Raw genomic sequence first — 16,271 nt, 5'->3', positions numbered from 1 at the left:
CAATAACATTTTCACAGATAAGAAATTTGTTGTAACAAAACAGGCTATTTTTGGCACTGAAATATAGTTTTCTTTTTTTAATTCAGAGACATTCTAGAGTCGGCCCCAGCTATAATATCATTTGATATCTCACTTAAGTGCAACATATTGTGTCTAATTTGTTTACAAATTGACATTACATTCGTCATCTCGACTGATATTAGAATAGAGGTCAAATCAAGTTCCTTTGTTATTCACAGATGTTCGAATAATATTATCAAATTCAAATTCAAAAACACTTTATTCATGTAGGTCACAAAAATGACACTTATGAATGTCAAAAAATATATATAAATATTGTTTCTTATTGAATTTACCGCTACTTCGTAAAGGGTTGAGCTAATGAGAAGAAGTAGCAAGAAACTCATTGCCACTCTTTTAAGTCAAGATTTACATTTTAGTTGTTTTACAAATCATTTCAATTACAATATATGCAAAGTGACGCAACAAAAATACTCAAAAGTCAAAAACTGAAAACTGGCATACATGAGTAAGTCAAAAAAAGAAAAAAAAGTAAATTAATACTTATAAACACAAGAGTTATTGAGTATAGTAGATGCATCAATCCACACATACCGTAAATAAATAAATACAGGCATTATGTTAGCATTTCATAAAATAAAATATATAATAACTTTAACTTTAAAGAAAACAATAATAATAAAAAAAAAAACACATCAAGCAGACCTCCCGGTAACAAGATCATCCAGATATATCGAAATGGATATTAATATTTACTAGAAACATTTTTACAGATAAGAAATTTGTTCTAACAAAATTGCCTAGTTTTGGCATTGCCTTATAATTTTTTTTTAATTCACAGACAAAGTAGAGTCGGCCCCAACTATCATGTCATTCGATATCTTACTTACGTGCGTATTTGTCAAATTTGTTTGCAAATTGACATTTCATCTCGAACTAAACGTCATCTCGAATGATATTAGAATAGAGGTCAAATCAAGTTCCATTGTTTTTCACAGATGTTCGAATAATATTATCGAAATCGATGTTATTATTTAATAATAACATTTTTTATGGTAACAATTGTAATATTATATTAAAAACTCACTTATAACAATCAGGTCCAACTTCAACCAAGTTTCTGCTCAGCAGAACAGCAGCTTCCTCGGCGTTGACAAATCTTGATTTTATAATGACATTTATTGCCTCTTTCTTGCTATATGTCTTATCATTGTTATACTTCTTCTGATTTTCATAGAAATTTACAAAATGGGACTTAAAGAAATAGGCCAAGGTTTTCTCCCTGTACCGATGTAAGGAAGCCCCAATATCAAGGTATATAGCTTTTTTTATTAAACCTGGATATATTGATGATATGAACAGGCCTGTGAGAAAAAGTTAGTTTAAGATATGGGATATTTAAGATATCATATTTATTAAAACCGGATAAAAGCGAGAACAATAACACAAATAAAATTTGAAAAAAAAAAATATGAACGACGCGGGATTCGAACCCACGACCTCCGGCGTTCCGTGCCACGTGCTCTTGAACCACTGAGCTAACCGTTCGATTACCACCTCGTTATAAAATTCTGTTTGCTTTGTTCAACTCTCAGATTGTGGCTTCATCTACAGGATCTACTTTACAGTTGATAACCTGCTCAACCCCAATATTTGCATATTAGGAAATTGACTTGAGATGTCGCTCTTGTAAATCTAAACAATTTGTTATGTTTTTAAAGTGATAACCCTCACTTCTAGGATTAATACACAAATAAAATTTGAAAAACAAAATTTTATTAATTATGAATTTTCAAATTTTATTTGTGTATTAATCCTAGAAGTGAGGGTTATCACTTTAAAAACATAACAAATTGCTGAGAACAATAACATCAACTTCTCTAACCCTGACAACTTCACCACAATTAATGATTAAAACCAGCTTAATTTCTCTAATAAGTTATACAGAACTGCATTTATAAGATTTTTTTATGACAATAAGGGACAAAACGAGCAGGACGTTCAGCTGATGATAATTGATACGCCCTGCCCATTACAATGCAGTACCGTTCAGAATTATTGAAAATCCGAAAAATTCTAACAGCTACAATAACTGCGCTCGTCACCTTGAGACATATGATGTTAAGTCTCTGCGCCCTACAGACTGAAACACAATAATGCTTATACATTACTGCTTCGCGGCAGAAAAAGGCGTCGTTGTGGTACCCACTGGTAAATAATGCCTTAAGTCGCCTCTTACGGCACCATTGCTCCGGGGAAGCACAGGGTGAGTTTTAAAAATATGAAATAACTTTCTCACCATGCTCGGCACCTAATGAATGTCCAATATATATGAAATCTTTCCATCCAAGGTATTGGATTATCATATCGACCACTGTGACGGGAAAGAATCTGTTTGCCAACACACCTGAAATGAAATAAAAAAAAAATTGAATGAATCAATTATTGCATAGTTTCTTGAAAGGTTGTGATTTTATTTAATATCAAAGCGTGTGCAAATTTAAATCTAGACACAAAAGAGTGGCAATGAGTTTCTTGCTACTTCTTCTCATTAGCTCAACCCTTTACGAAGTAGCGGTAGATTCAATAAGAAATATTTTTTTTTTGACATTCATAAGTGTCATTTCCGTGACTTACATGAATAAAGTGGTTTTGAATAGATTTATATCTAAAATGTGATAAGTTTTATATTGCTTTGATGAAATCTGAATATGACTTCATCCATTTTTGTCACTACTGTATTAATAAAACTCTCAAAGAAAGTTAAAGAAACAAATATTATGACTGTTCATTGTCAGTACATTTATGAAAATTTAATATACGTTCATAAAAATCGTCACCTTTTTGCTCTTAATAGTGATTTTCATTATTATAACACTAGAAATAAGGGATTGCTTGTAACTAATTCTAGTAGGCTTCATAAGATACATAATAGCTTTAAGGGTAAATGTATACACTTCTATAATAAAGTCCCAGCCACTGCTCAGGCATTATCTATAAATAAATTTAAATGTTTTATAAAAAAATGGCTCTGTCGTTAATCCTATTACTCCACTGTTGAATATCTAAATGATCGGACAGCCTGGGATAAGATTGTGATTATTTTATAGTGATAGAAATGACTATACAATTGTATATTTTTATTGAAAAGAGCGCAAAAAAAGAATGCTGGGAGAGTTTCTTGCGCCGCTTCTTCTCTCTCAGAGCACCATTTGTTTCCGAAGCGGTAGTAGTATCTAGTATATTAGAAATGACATCAAAAAGAATTCTAAAGGAATCAATTTTGAGAAAATAAATGCCTTTTATGCCTTTTAATAACATTGACATAGACATTCACATGACTAGACTCCTAGTCGCCTATTAAAAGGTCGTCAAAAAATGTCCCAGTGTTGTTGTATATACGTATAGATTAACTGACACAGATAACATTCATTCAATTGAACACCTTATTTCGTGGCAGTAATGTTCAAAGTCTATTGTATACGCTCATTAGAAGGCTGAAAACTTGAATGATTGGAAACGTCAAGTTAAGTTTTACGTAAGTAAAGTCTGAGGAAAGTCTAAAGTAGCTTTATAGGCCTCAGCCTAAGGACTCTATCTACCTATCTCTCTCAATTGGAACCATAGAAGTCAGTTCACCAGTTCTAAGCGCACCCAGGGCCGGATTTAAACTTAATGCCGCCCCTGGGCACCTGGAAAAAATCCGCCCCAATACTGGAATTTTACTTTAACTTATAGGTTATATATTTTATTTTTCTAAACTAAAATAACTTATTTATTACAGTACTTTATCAAAAAAAAAAAAAACTAATTAAATTACTTTAATTCCAGAAAATAAAAATATCGATTATTATTTTAAATCTCCAAGGAAGTAATTGATTAAATCGTTTTTATTATTAATTTAAATAATGGATAAATTTAATTTCTTGAATTATCAATTAAACCAAAAAATATTAATTAACAGAATTAATTAATTATATTGAGCAATCTTGATAAGACTAAAAAAAATAATTTTCACTTTCAAAATTTGCCGCCCTGGGCAAGTGCCCCTAGTATAAATCCACCGCTGAGCGCACCTAAGGACCAGATATCAAATATCTGGAACCGGGACATGGTTTTGCATGTGGTATACCAAACTTTTTTTTTTTAAATGAAAATAAGGGACGAGACGAGCAGGACGTTCAGCTGATGGTAATTGATACGCCCTGCCGATTACAATGTAGTGCCGCTCAGGGTTCTTGAAAAACTCAAAAATTTAGAGCGGCACTACAATTGCGCTCGTCACCTTGAGACATAAGATTTTAAGTCACATTTGCCCAGTAATTTCACTAGCTACGCGCCCTTCAGACCGAAACACAGTAATGTTTACACATTACTGCTAACACGGCAGAAATAGGCGCCGTTGTGGTACCCATAACCTAGCCGGCTTCCTGTGCAGAGGAGCCTCCCACTGGTACACCTTTTTACGAGTTAGTAACATAACTACTATATTTATTTATTATATCGGGGACCGACCGGAAACCAGTGTTACAATAGGCATCTCGTAATAAGACCCATAGTGCCCATGAACACGTAGTGGTCATTGTGAGTACATTCTATGCATCCGTGCACAACAATTATAGTGACATAGTGTCAGTGATACCGTGCTCGTCATCACCATCGGCGCCCCCGCCCTGTCCAGCCGCTACGAGCACAAGTCCGCAGAATGAGACAAGACGTTATCGCGAACCAACTACACTCACCCTGCGGCCCGATTCACGTAATTTTACATAAGCGATATCTCAGCGACATCTGTCGTTCACCTACGATTCGTATTCACGTGATTTTAAACGCACGTTCGAGAAACGATCCTATCCAAAAATCGCTAAAGCGTATTCACGTCAGCTAGACGGACTACAATCGTCGTGTCAGTGGTATTCTGCTATCTTTTGACAATCGGTTACCAACGATTGAATGTCAAATCGAACGTCTGAGAAGTCGCTGAACTGTTAGTAATTTGCAGTTGTTGGCTGCTGAAAGTTTTTTTATAAAAGTTGTATATGTAATTAAGTTCGTATTTATAATAAGTCACCGAGTAGCATTAAAAATTAAGATTCCAGATTCATTTATCATCAGCCGGAAGACGTCCACTGCTGGACAAAGGCCTAAGATCTCAACGACGATCGGTCCTGCGCTGACCTCGTCCAACGTATTTCGGCGATCTTGACCAGATCGTCGGTCCATCTTGTGGGGGGCCTAACCAACACTGCGTCTTCCAGTACGTGGTCGCCATTCGAGGACTTTTCTGCCCCACCGGCCATCTGTCCATGGAACTATGTGCTAAATATTTTATTTATTTATTAATTCAAATAGGCAGACCAACAGCATACTATTATTTAAAAAAAACTAATAGTGACAAAAAGCCAAGTAAAGGTCCTCACGGATAGCAAATTATTATTTTTTGAAATAGTTTAGAATAAAAATTTGAAGTCGAAAACAAATACTTAATAAATTTTAATTGTTATTCTCTCAATTCGTTTTATATATGTACATCGTATCGAAGGTTCTCAATGTCATAGAGTCGCAATATTAAATATCTTCATATCATCAGCAAAACAGAGCAAGCGAGTGTTATGTAAGCAGGTGGAAATATCATTTATAAAGATGGTGAAAAATAAAGGACCGAGTAACGATCCTTGCGGAACCCCACTGGGAATGGTTACCCAGCTCGATATATAATTACTGTTTACTACAGCTTGTGATCTTCGGTCAATATAAGATGCAAACCACCGATGCAAATCCCCAACAATGCCCAATAGTTGAATTTTCGATGAAACAGTATGATGGTCTATTCGGTGAAAGGCTTTGCTATAATCGGTATATACTATACATCTACCTAGCTATAATTGTCCGTGGCTTTAGTCAGATATTCACTGAGGAAGATTAGGTTGGATACAGAAGATTGGCTTTTGAGGAACCCGTGTTGAGATGGGTGGATGGAGTTTTTTAATGAGTCGTAAACTGGGTATGTATTCTCTTCTCAAAGACTTTGCTATTAAGCATAGCTTAGATATGGGTCTGTAGATTAATACATCCATTTTAGAACCTTTTTTGTGTACTGGTTTAATATAAGCTGATTTCAAAATATGAGGAAATGAACAATCAGTAAAGATATTTTCTAAACAAAAAAAATGGGTCCAGCTGATTTGGTTCGGTCAAGTTCTGTTAGTAATTGAGTTACTAGATCTATGTGGATTTGAGAAATACAATTTGAGTGAATTATACAATTTAACAAGTCATTTACAATAGGTGATGATGAGTCAATGTCTTTTGTGGGGCGATGTATATGCTTTTACAACAAGATCCCAGAAAAGTACAAAACAAATGTTATCAAATTCAAAAAAATAGGGTATATGCATGATTTTTAAAAATTCTTAAATTTTGATTTTTTACATCATATAAGTTATCAAACACATCAAATTATTTACTAAAATCAAATTAAAAAATAAATATTCATTTTCGGCAACATATTTCGTCTATTCAAACGCGCCATTTTGCGCGGTGTTTCTGTGACATCAGAGTTTTTTTTGAAGGATCTATATTGCACTAATAAATGTATGGCTGGTTTTTTCCTTCGAATAGGAGGGAAAGGGAGCAGATGAATATCAGCTTGTCTTGGCTACTTTTGGATCTTCCCGAAAGGGAAGACCGGCGAAGAGAACGTCGACGCCGAAATAATATAAGGATCAACAAATATGTTGCTTTCGAAATGACAGATACGGAGTCTTATACTTGGGCGAAAATCCAGTTTGCGTTTTTTTTTTATTACAACCATTTGGGTACGACTTTTCATTTTCAGCCTATTAATTTCTGTATAAAAATAATTATTATACCTTACCTTTTTACTACTCTACGGCTTCAAATATTGTTGAGTAATAGTAACTGAGCAAAAGACTCTGATATCATAATAAACATATTCAAACGAATAAGGTAGAAAATAAAGGAATAGTAGAATTAGACTGGCAATGTCCTATCGCAAGTCGTCGATTAGTCGCTGAGTTTCAGTCCTATTGAGTTGTCGTCCTATCGAATCAGTACGTGAATACCAATTTCGGACCAAGTTTCAATAGGACGACTTCTGAACTACAACGATTTTTGGATCGTTAGAATATACTGATGACGGACCTCCGAATGGTCCGAAATTAGTCAGTACCCACACCGATAAACGTGATTAAAGTCGTATTAATAAATAAGTTAATAATGTCTCACGAAAGTTATAATTTAACAACTATATTATATCCAAGATGTCCCCGTAAGTAACGATAACCAGGCATCAGGGGAAAGAATGTGTAGAGCGCTGATTTTTGAAGTGAAAACTTCTTTCGAGCATATACGAGTCTATACCTATCCTCTTTGTTTTCAAGAGCAGATAGCATGCGCACTCTCTCTCTTTAAATGGCCGGACTACGAACATCCTCCTATGTTGCATCCTCTTCTAACGCATGGGATGGTTGGTAGGGACCTCTCAGTCGCACATATTCACTCGGAGCAGTATTTAATCGTATGGAATTCAGGTATTCAGGAGGTCTACTCGCAAAATCGACAACGATACATTCGGAACGATACGATAATACTCCGAATATATCGCAACAACCCTACTCTAACAAATGTTCGAATTCCTCATCGTTTATCGTTACCATAGACTAATATTTTGATTTTTTTACGATGTTAGTGTGAATGAAATATGTTCAAACCTAAACATTATCTGTGCTACGTCGTTGTTAAATGTCAAAAGTCAAAACATAGTTTAGGCGCTAAGGACCATGCCAGACTCTGCACCACCAATTTGGTATCATTAACACATAATGTAAACGTTAAAAAAATATGTAATAAATATAATATGACCATTTAAAATTTAATAAATAATAAAATGTAAAAAAAAGTAACTAAACCCTTCTCGTCGACTTCCTATTTCTCAGGCGGCCATTTGCATTATTTCTACGCATAAACGATCAACAAAATGACTTAGTAGTAAAAAAATCCTGTTGAATAGTAAATCACATATAATTATTTCAATAATATTTATTAAGTATGTATATTGTATGGCAAATATATCTATACAATATGAAACGATATTAGCATCGACGGTCTCGTTGAGATTATTGTAAAAGTGACGTTTGATTATTTGTGAAATTCGAATATTCGTCTCTGACATTTTCAACTAAGAGAAGGGTTAGGACCGATAATATCGAATAATGTTTCGTTAGTTCAATCATCGTTTCGACATTGAATACAATGTAACTAATAGTAGGATTCGACACGACTAATGCCACGATTTATCGAATATCGATTTTAGGAGTAGGCCCCCAGGACTGATTTTTCGCAGGCAACCCCATATCACCGTGTTTGTAATGAAATAAACTTTATTTTTATTTAAGTTTCATTCAATAAGCAGATCGGTTGCAAGTTACTGGTATCGATTAATCTATTCCTACTTGGCAACCCATGACTTGTGACAGGAAAAAAATAGGTAACTAATCTAACTTTTGCATATACTATGGACGGTTTACTTTAGATTGGTATAGAATTTTTCCATTAAAAAAAAACGGTGAAATATTAAAAAAAAATAATAAGGGTATGATCATTCGCATATGCGTTTTTGTTTCATTTTTAATTAATTAAATTACACATTTTCGATGGCTTTAGACTACATAATTCACGAATACATAATTTTTTTCTATTGACAGAACAGCGTCTGTCGGGTCAGCTAGTCTATATACAGGGTGTCCCGTAATCAGTGGACCAACGGGATACCCGTGATAGGGGTGGTCATCATCTATCGAAAACACCAAATTTTACTGTTCTAGGGCCAGTACTTCAAAAGATATGATTTTATAAGCATTATTTTGAAAATTCTACCCTTATCAACACAAAAGTTGAAAAAAAATATTTTTTATTTTTATTTTGCCCTGTTTCTTAACTTAAGGTGGCTGAGGAAACATGTGTCTTCACAATTAAATCCATTTTTGTGAATAAATATTGCCAAATTAAAAATTAAAAACCAAAACATGCGCAAATATCAAATAACTAAATTTGCAACGTGATGTTTGAAGCAAGCTAGTGCAAAAAAAATGTATGACAGCCTTGCGGACCATTATTTAAAAAACATCTGCAGTTCATACTGATTCCAAAAAGGTATAATTAATCATTATTGTGAAACAATAAAAGACAATAATTATTTTAAATCAACATTAGATAGCAATTTCTTGGCGGAATTTACAATAAAACAAAAGTAAATAGTTAGAATTTTTTTATTTATTTCTTATAATAAATGTTCGAAATGTCTTCCTCTTACTCTAAGGCATAGCCGGCATCTTCTTATAAAATTTCTTTTTAAACTTTTTAACGCCCTTTCATTATTTTTGACTTTTTCACTCACCACATTCAGTTTTTGTCTTAGCTGTCTTTCGTTATCGTTAACGGTTTCATATACGGATTCTTTAAAATATCCCCATAAAAAATAATCCAATGGATTAAGATCAGGTGATCGAGCTGGCCATGGGATTGTACCTCCTCGTCCAATCCACCTACTTGGGTAAGACTCGTTTAAATATTCCCTCACTTGTCTGCAATAATGAGCGGGTGCGCCATCATGCTGTAACCACATCCTCTCACATACCTCCTGTGGTACATTTGCTAATAAATTACTTAAGTCATTTCTTAAAAATTGCAAGTACCGAGCACCATTAAGCCTCGGTGGGAGCTCAAATGGACCAATAAGTTTACCATCTAAGATTCCAGCCCACAAATTGACTCCAAACTGGTGCTGGAATCTATCTTCTCGTACAATACGTGGATTCACAACAGCCCATTCATGTAAATTATGAATGTTAAACACTCCAACTCTTTTAAAACACGATTCATCGCTCCATAATATTGAATTGAAAAATAGTGGATCTTGTCGGCATCGGCGAAGCATCTCTGCACAAAAATCTATCCTCCGTTGATAATCAGCAGGTAATAGTGCCTGCACTCGTTGAATATGATAAGGGTATAAACTGTTTCTTTTTAAAATGCGATGTACTGTTGTTTTTGCTATACCAGTACGTCTTGAAATACGACGAACACTCGTAGAAGGTTCTTCTGTCACTTCGGCCAGTATTTGAAGTTCATCGACTCTTCTAGGTCTTCCCACGTTGTTTGCAGCTCCGGGAATTCTGCCTTCTAAATACGCGTTATTTACACGGAGAAAAATTCGATGATCCGGATAGCGGTCGCGATTAGGATAGCGCTCACGATACGTACGGGCTGCTTGCCGAGCGTTTGCATTACACAGACCGTAAATAAAATACATCTCAGCATATTCACGAGGAGTATAGGTATTAGGCATTTTATAAAATCCGGGCAAACAGTATCCAAATCACAAAGACAAACAAGGTCCAATTCAAGCGTCAGTCACCAAAAAAAAGAGTCGTAATGGTAGCGAAGTAAAAAACACGTGTGCAGCTACGAGCTATGAGCAAGTCTCTGATGAAACTAAGAATAATTTGAAAAATTAGGGTGTGGGGATCATAGGCGTCGGCCAATAGGACCCCGTAAACGAAAAAGGTACCTGAGCGAGAAAGAGATAGCATATTGTGTTATCTCTCTCTCGATAACAAAATAATTCTCAGAATAGATAGCGCTTAAATGTTTCTCGCAATTGGAGTCTAAAATTGGTTATTAAGTTATTTTTTTTGTAAAATGTAATATTGTTATACCTTTTTGGAATCAGTATGAACTGCAGATGTTTTTTAAATAATGGTCCGCAAGGCTGTCATACATTTTTTTTGCACTAGCTTGCTTCAAACATCACGTTGCAAATTTAGTTATTTGATATTTGCGCATGTTTTGGTTTTTAATTTTTAATTTGGCAATATTTATTCACAAAAATGGATTTAATTGTGAAGACACATGTTTCCTCAGCCACCTTAAGTTAAGAAACAGGGCAAAATAAAAATAAAAAATATTTTTTTTCAACTTTTGTGTTGATAAGGGTAGAATTTTCAAAATAATGCTTAAAAAATCATATCTTTTGAACTACTGGCCCTAGAACAGTAAAATTTGGTGTTTTCGAGAGATGATGACCACCCCTATCACGGGTATCCCGTTGGTCCACTGATTACGGGACACCCTGTATATATAATAGCTGACCCGGCAAACGTTGTATTGCCGATATTAAATACGCTATACAAAAGTAACTGTTGATCGTAGATGGGTGAAAATTTGAAGTTGTGTGTATTTTTAATGCTGACTCATAATCAAACAAATTTAAAAAAAAATGTCAAAAAAATAAAAAAAATAAAATCGTGTGGACCACCCTTAACATTTAGGGGGATGAAAAATAGATAGTGTCCGGACTCAGTTGTTCTCAGAGCTACCCAATATGCACTAAAAATTTCATGAGAATCGGTCAAGCCGTTTCGGAGGAGTTCGGTCCCGCACACCGTGACACGAGAATTTTATATATTAGAAGAGTTTTCCACGTATATAGTCACTCATCACGATATCTCTGAAACCATTAGACTTGAAATTTGGTAGGAATATTCCTTTCACCGAGTAGAGGTCACCTAAGAACGGATTTTATGAAATTCCACCCGCAAGAGTTTTTTTTTATTATGAACAGAACAACGTCTGTCGGGTCAGCTAGTTATATATAAATTGAACGCAATTACCAATGAAGTCTTCACTTCTGCTGTGCGGTCTTAAGCCCACGCTATTTTTTACTGGCTCATCATAAGAAGACCTTTTCCCTGATGCCAGGTTATCGTTACATTCTGGGACACCTGTACATGGATGATAATTACCTTTTGGTAGATGGTCTGATCTACCGTGGCCGGGCATATCCAAAGCAACATAGTAATATTTATCAGGTAGCACATCTAATAATGGTAGGAATGTGGCTGCACTGTCCAGTCGTCCATGGACTAGTAAAACCTTCTCGCCTTTTGGGTTTCCATAAGAAATCACTGTAAAATTATTAAACAATATCAAGCTGTGCTTGTATTTGGTTGTACATTGTGATGGCCATAATTAAATTATAACGTTTAGATTTGTGAATATATATTGGTCTAAGAGCCTGTGGACCCCAGACCTACGTTATTTTATAAAAGCTGAAAGTTTGTCAGCTCATGCTCTCACCACAGGTAAGAACGATGGACCATTATTTTCAAATGATACGCATTGGATGTTATTGTCACCATTAATTTTAAGTAATTGTAGCAGGTATAGGTACACTGTCTTAACGAGATTAACGAGGTTATGTTTGTTAAAACTTTAATTGGTTTTCCTAGCCTCAAAGTTCTGTAGCCATTCTCATGAACCAAAGTCACCGACATAGCCCAAATTATTGCGAAACTGAACCGGCAGTGGGCAGGGCACATAGTTCGACAAACAGATGGCTGGTGGGGCAGTAAAGTACTCGAATGGCGACCACGTACAGGAAGACGTACTGTTGATAGGCCCACCACAAGATCGACCGACGATTTGGTCAAGATCGCCGGAATACGTTGGATGAGGGCAGCACATGACCGATCGTCGTGGAAATCTTTGGGGGAGGCTTTTGTCCAGCAGTGGAAGTCTTCCGGCTGATTGTGATCAAAATATTGAATCCTAATGGATCTGATATATCAATTTGACGTTATTCCAGAAAAACGTTCCAAACCACAATCGTGACGAAATTGAGTTAAGAACACAAAACTGGTCACGTGATTCATATTAACGGACTGACAAAAAATGGCAGCCCTACTGTCACTCTTTAAATGACATCACGTCTTAGTATATTTGTTAGACTTTAATCAAGAATTCCTTAAAATGTGATGTTTGTGGCTTGGAACGTTTTTCAGGAACTATGTCCAATAATGAACACATATACGATTAAAAAAATTCAAACATAATTTTATAACGAGGCGGTAATCGAACGGTTAACTCAGTTGGTTAGAGCACCGGCACGCAACGCCGGAGGTTGTGGGTTCGAATCGCGCATCGTTCATAAAATTTTGTTTTTCAAATTTTATTTGTGTATTAATCCTAGAAGTGAGGGTTATCACTTTAAAACATATTGTTTAGATTTACAAGAGCGACATCTCAAGTTAATTTCCTAATATGCAAATGTTGGGGTTGGGCAGGTTATCAACTGTTAAGTAGATCCTGTAGATGAAGCCACAACCTGAGAGTTGAACAAAGCAAACAGAATTTTATAACGAGGCGGTAATCGAACGGTTAGCTCAGTTGGTTAGAGCACCGGCACGTTTTGTTTTTCAAATTTTATTTGTGTACATATACGATTTTTCTTGTTAAACAGTGACAAGATAAGCAAGACATTCACCTCATAGTGAGTGATACACCATGCCCATTACGATACAGTGCTTATCAGTAATCAGTATGCAAGTCTTATCACGCAATAAATTCACTAGCTAAGGCACCATTCACGAGTAATTTTTTTTAAATGAAAATAAGGGACAGAACTTGCAGGACGCTAAGCTGTAATTGATACGCCCTGCCCATTAAAACACAGTACCGGATTCTTGAAAAACCACAAAAATTCTAAAGGGCACTACATATCTCGTCACGTTGAGACATAAGATGTTATCATTTGCTCAGAAATTTCACTAGCTACGGCGCCCTTCAGACCGAAACACAGTAATGCTTACACATTACTGCTTCACGGCAGAAATAGGCGCGGTTGTGGTACCCATAATCTAGCCGGCATCCTGTGCAAAGGAGCCTCCAACTGCAGAAATATTGGTACGCCCTACCCATTAAAACGCAGTACCACTCAGGATTCTTGAAAACCCCAAAAATTCTGAATGGCACTACAATTGCTCTCATCACGTTGAGACATAAGATATTATCATTTGCTCAGTAATTTCACTAGCTACGACACCCTTCAGACTGAAACACAATAATGCTTACATATTAACTCATTCACGACAAAAACAGGCGCTGTTGTACCCATAATCAAGCTGGCATCCTGTGCAATGAAGACTGGTAAAAAATTCAAATATAATATAATGCACAAATATCTATAGCCAGTAAACTAATTTGTACCAAAATATTAGAATTTATGTCTCAATTGAAAATTGTAATTCCATTCAGAATTTTGGGTACAATCAAAGATCCTGACTGGCTCTAACTTATACAACAGACGGGAGTTTCATTAACTATCATCACTTTTTCGCACATAAAAAGTGATCACCGCCACCCATTCTCTTATAATATCAGGGGAATCAAGAACATTGCCTAGCTTTTAAGTTGATGTAACCCCCTGGAAGGTATGTTTATATATCTATATATTTCTATAAGTTATAGACGTATAATGTACTGGTTAAATTTGAAAACAATATTTATGAATGATGTGGGACTCGAAACCGCAACCTCTCGCATTCAAAGCAAGTGCTCTTACCACTGTGCCAACCGTTCTGTTACATATCGTTGATAGATCTTGTATGTCTTGTTCAATTCTCAGGTTGTGGCTTCATCTACAGGATCTATTTTACAGTTGATAACCTGCTCAGCCCCATTATTTGCATATTAGGAAATTGGCTTAAGTTGTCACTGTTTCAAATCTAAGCAATTTGTTATTTTTTAAAGTGATAACCCTCACAACTGGGATTAATTTCACAAATTTAATTTGAAAATAAAATTTATGATTGATGCTGGGCTGGCATATAATTAATTTATATCCATGACTCGGAAAAAAAAATTCATATTCATCATATAAATGATTGCACCTACCGGGATTCAAACCCGGGACCTCTAACTCAGTACACAGGATCACTAACGACTGGGATATATGGGTTGGCATATAGACGGAACACATCTATGATAATCCAAGAATATAAAATAAGTTAAATATTTAAATTCGTTTTCCTTTAGGAAAACATTATATTGAGGAAAATACAAAGACAGAAATCAGCAACTTGTGAATAATCCTGTTATGTTATTTATAAATATACATATACAAAATACAAATAAAATGCACTCTAAAGTGCATTTGTTTAGGAATGTTTCTTTTTTTTTCTGTATTATTGTTTATTTTGTTATGTTATTTTGTTTTTCTTTTGTTTCAGAGTTAATTAAGATTATAAATGGGGCTGACATAGCTATAAAAACCCATAAATAAAGAAAAAATATATTTAAGAAAATCCAGGAATACATATAGTTAAGTCTACTATTATTAACTTATTGATAGTTAATCAAGATTACATAAATTCATAGACAAGTAAAAAACGAAGGACTCCGCACCGTGATATTAACAATTGAAGCTAGTGTGTGTGCGGTTACGATATACCAGTTACACAATTTTTTCTAATTTAAATAATCATATATGGCCACAAATACCTTTAAATTATTGTTTTTACACTTTTTCACAACACATGACGGCATTTTAAAAATAATATATTGCGACGCAAACTGATCTGTCACAGAAGATGGCAAATCTCATAATGGCGTTCAGCTTGTATTAGTGTAAGTGTGTGCGTGGGGCTATGTATTTACTCGTTTACCGGCTTGTTTTGGTGCTTCACTGTTATGTAAGGTGTAAAGAAGTCTTTTTTTTTACTCGTCCGTGCATAAATTAATAAAACGAATAGTTTTAAAATTCATACTTACATGCAATTTTACCAAAAGGAGCCGAAAAATACCATTCTTCTATTTGTTTCATTGTTTCTTTACTTTAAACATGCGATCACGAAACTCTACACTACCTACTCTTATTTTTTTAAACTTTGCACTGTGATTACTGATTATTCAATATAATATAATTATATGATATACGATTTGTGATAACAAGTTAATACTAAAACAATATACCTACCTATTACAAGTAATTTTTTGCTTCATTGTCTGTTGAGTCAAAGGTTAATTATTTTCTGAATAGAATTATTTGTATTTGAGCTGCTTGCACAAGGTTTAAGTGTTCACTTGATGTATATTAATCGTAATATTTTAACCAATAATAATTACTGTATGACTCTGAACGAGAGAATAACATTTCATTTAAAACTGTTTACCTGAAAGTTAAACAATATATACATCACAATTTTAACATTATTTCCTTTGGCTTTAATTTTAAAGCAAAGTAATATTTTATATTTACTAAAGTATTTTACAGTTTAGTGTTTACCTACTCAAATACTGCAAAGGGGATGTAAATACTTCGAACCTAATAACTAATAAGTAGCTGTAGTGATCCCGTTCTGAGATCGATTAATCGGAGGATCGAAATACGA

General features: G+C 34.7%; 1 protein-coding gene across 4 annotated transcripts in view; it reads right to left on the bottom strand.

Moving 5' to 3' along the window:
- LOC126973332 (serine hydrolase-like protein) overlaps positions 1 to 15,848 on the bottom strand; it is a 275,685-nt gene extending 259,837 nt beyond the window's left edge. For 2 of the 4 annotated variants that reach the window (XM_050820554.1, XM_050820556.1), the window contains exons 1-4: positions 15,652 to 15,848; positions 11,847 to 12,008; positions 2,321 to 2,428; positions 1,109 to 1,385 (exon numbers count right to left, since the gene is read on the bottom strand). In XM_050820554.1, the coding sequence (XP_050676511.1) occupies positions 1,109 to 1,385; positions 2,321 to 2,428; positions 11,847 to 12,008; positions 15,652 to 15,703 (599 nt within the window). In that variant the 5' untranslated portion in view covers positions 15,704 to 15,848. The remainder of the gene's footprint in view (positions 1 to 1,108; positions 1,386 to 2,320; positions 2,429 to 11,846; positions 12,009 to 15,651) is intronic. The other 2 variants (XM_050820557.1, XM_050820555.1) reach the window with 2 other exon arrangements.
- Positions 15,849 to 16,271: the final 423 nt, after the last annotated feature.

The sequence above is a fragment of the Leptidea sinapis genome, chromosome 29 (assembly GCF_905404315.1).
Source record: "Leptidea sinapis chromosome 29, ilLepSina1.1, whole genome shotgun sequence".
Taxonomy (NCBI): domain Eukaryota; kingdom Metazoa; phylum Arthropoda; class Insecta; order Lepidoptera; family Pieridae; genus Leptidea; species Leptidea sinapis.
This window is presented reverse-complemented; position numbering and strand designations above follow the sequence as displayed.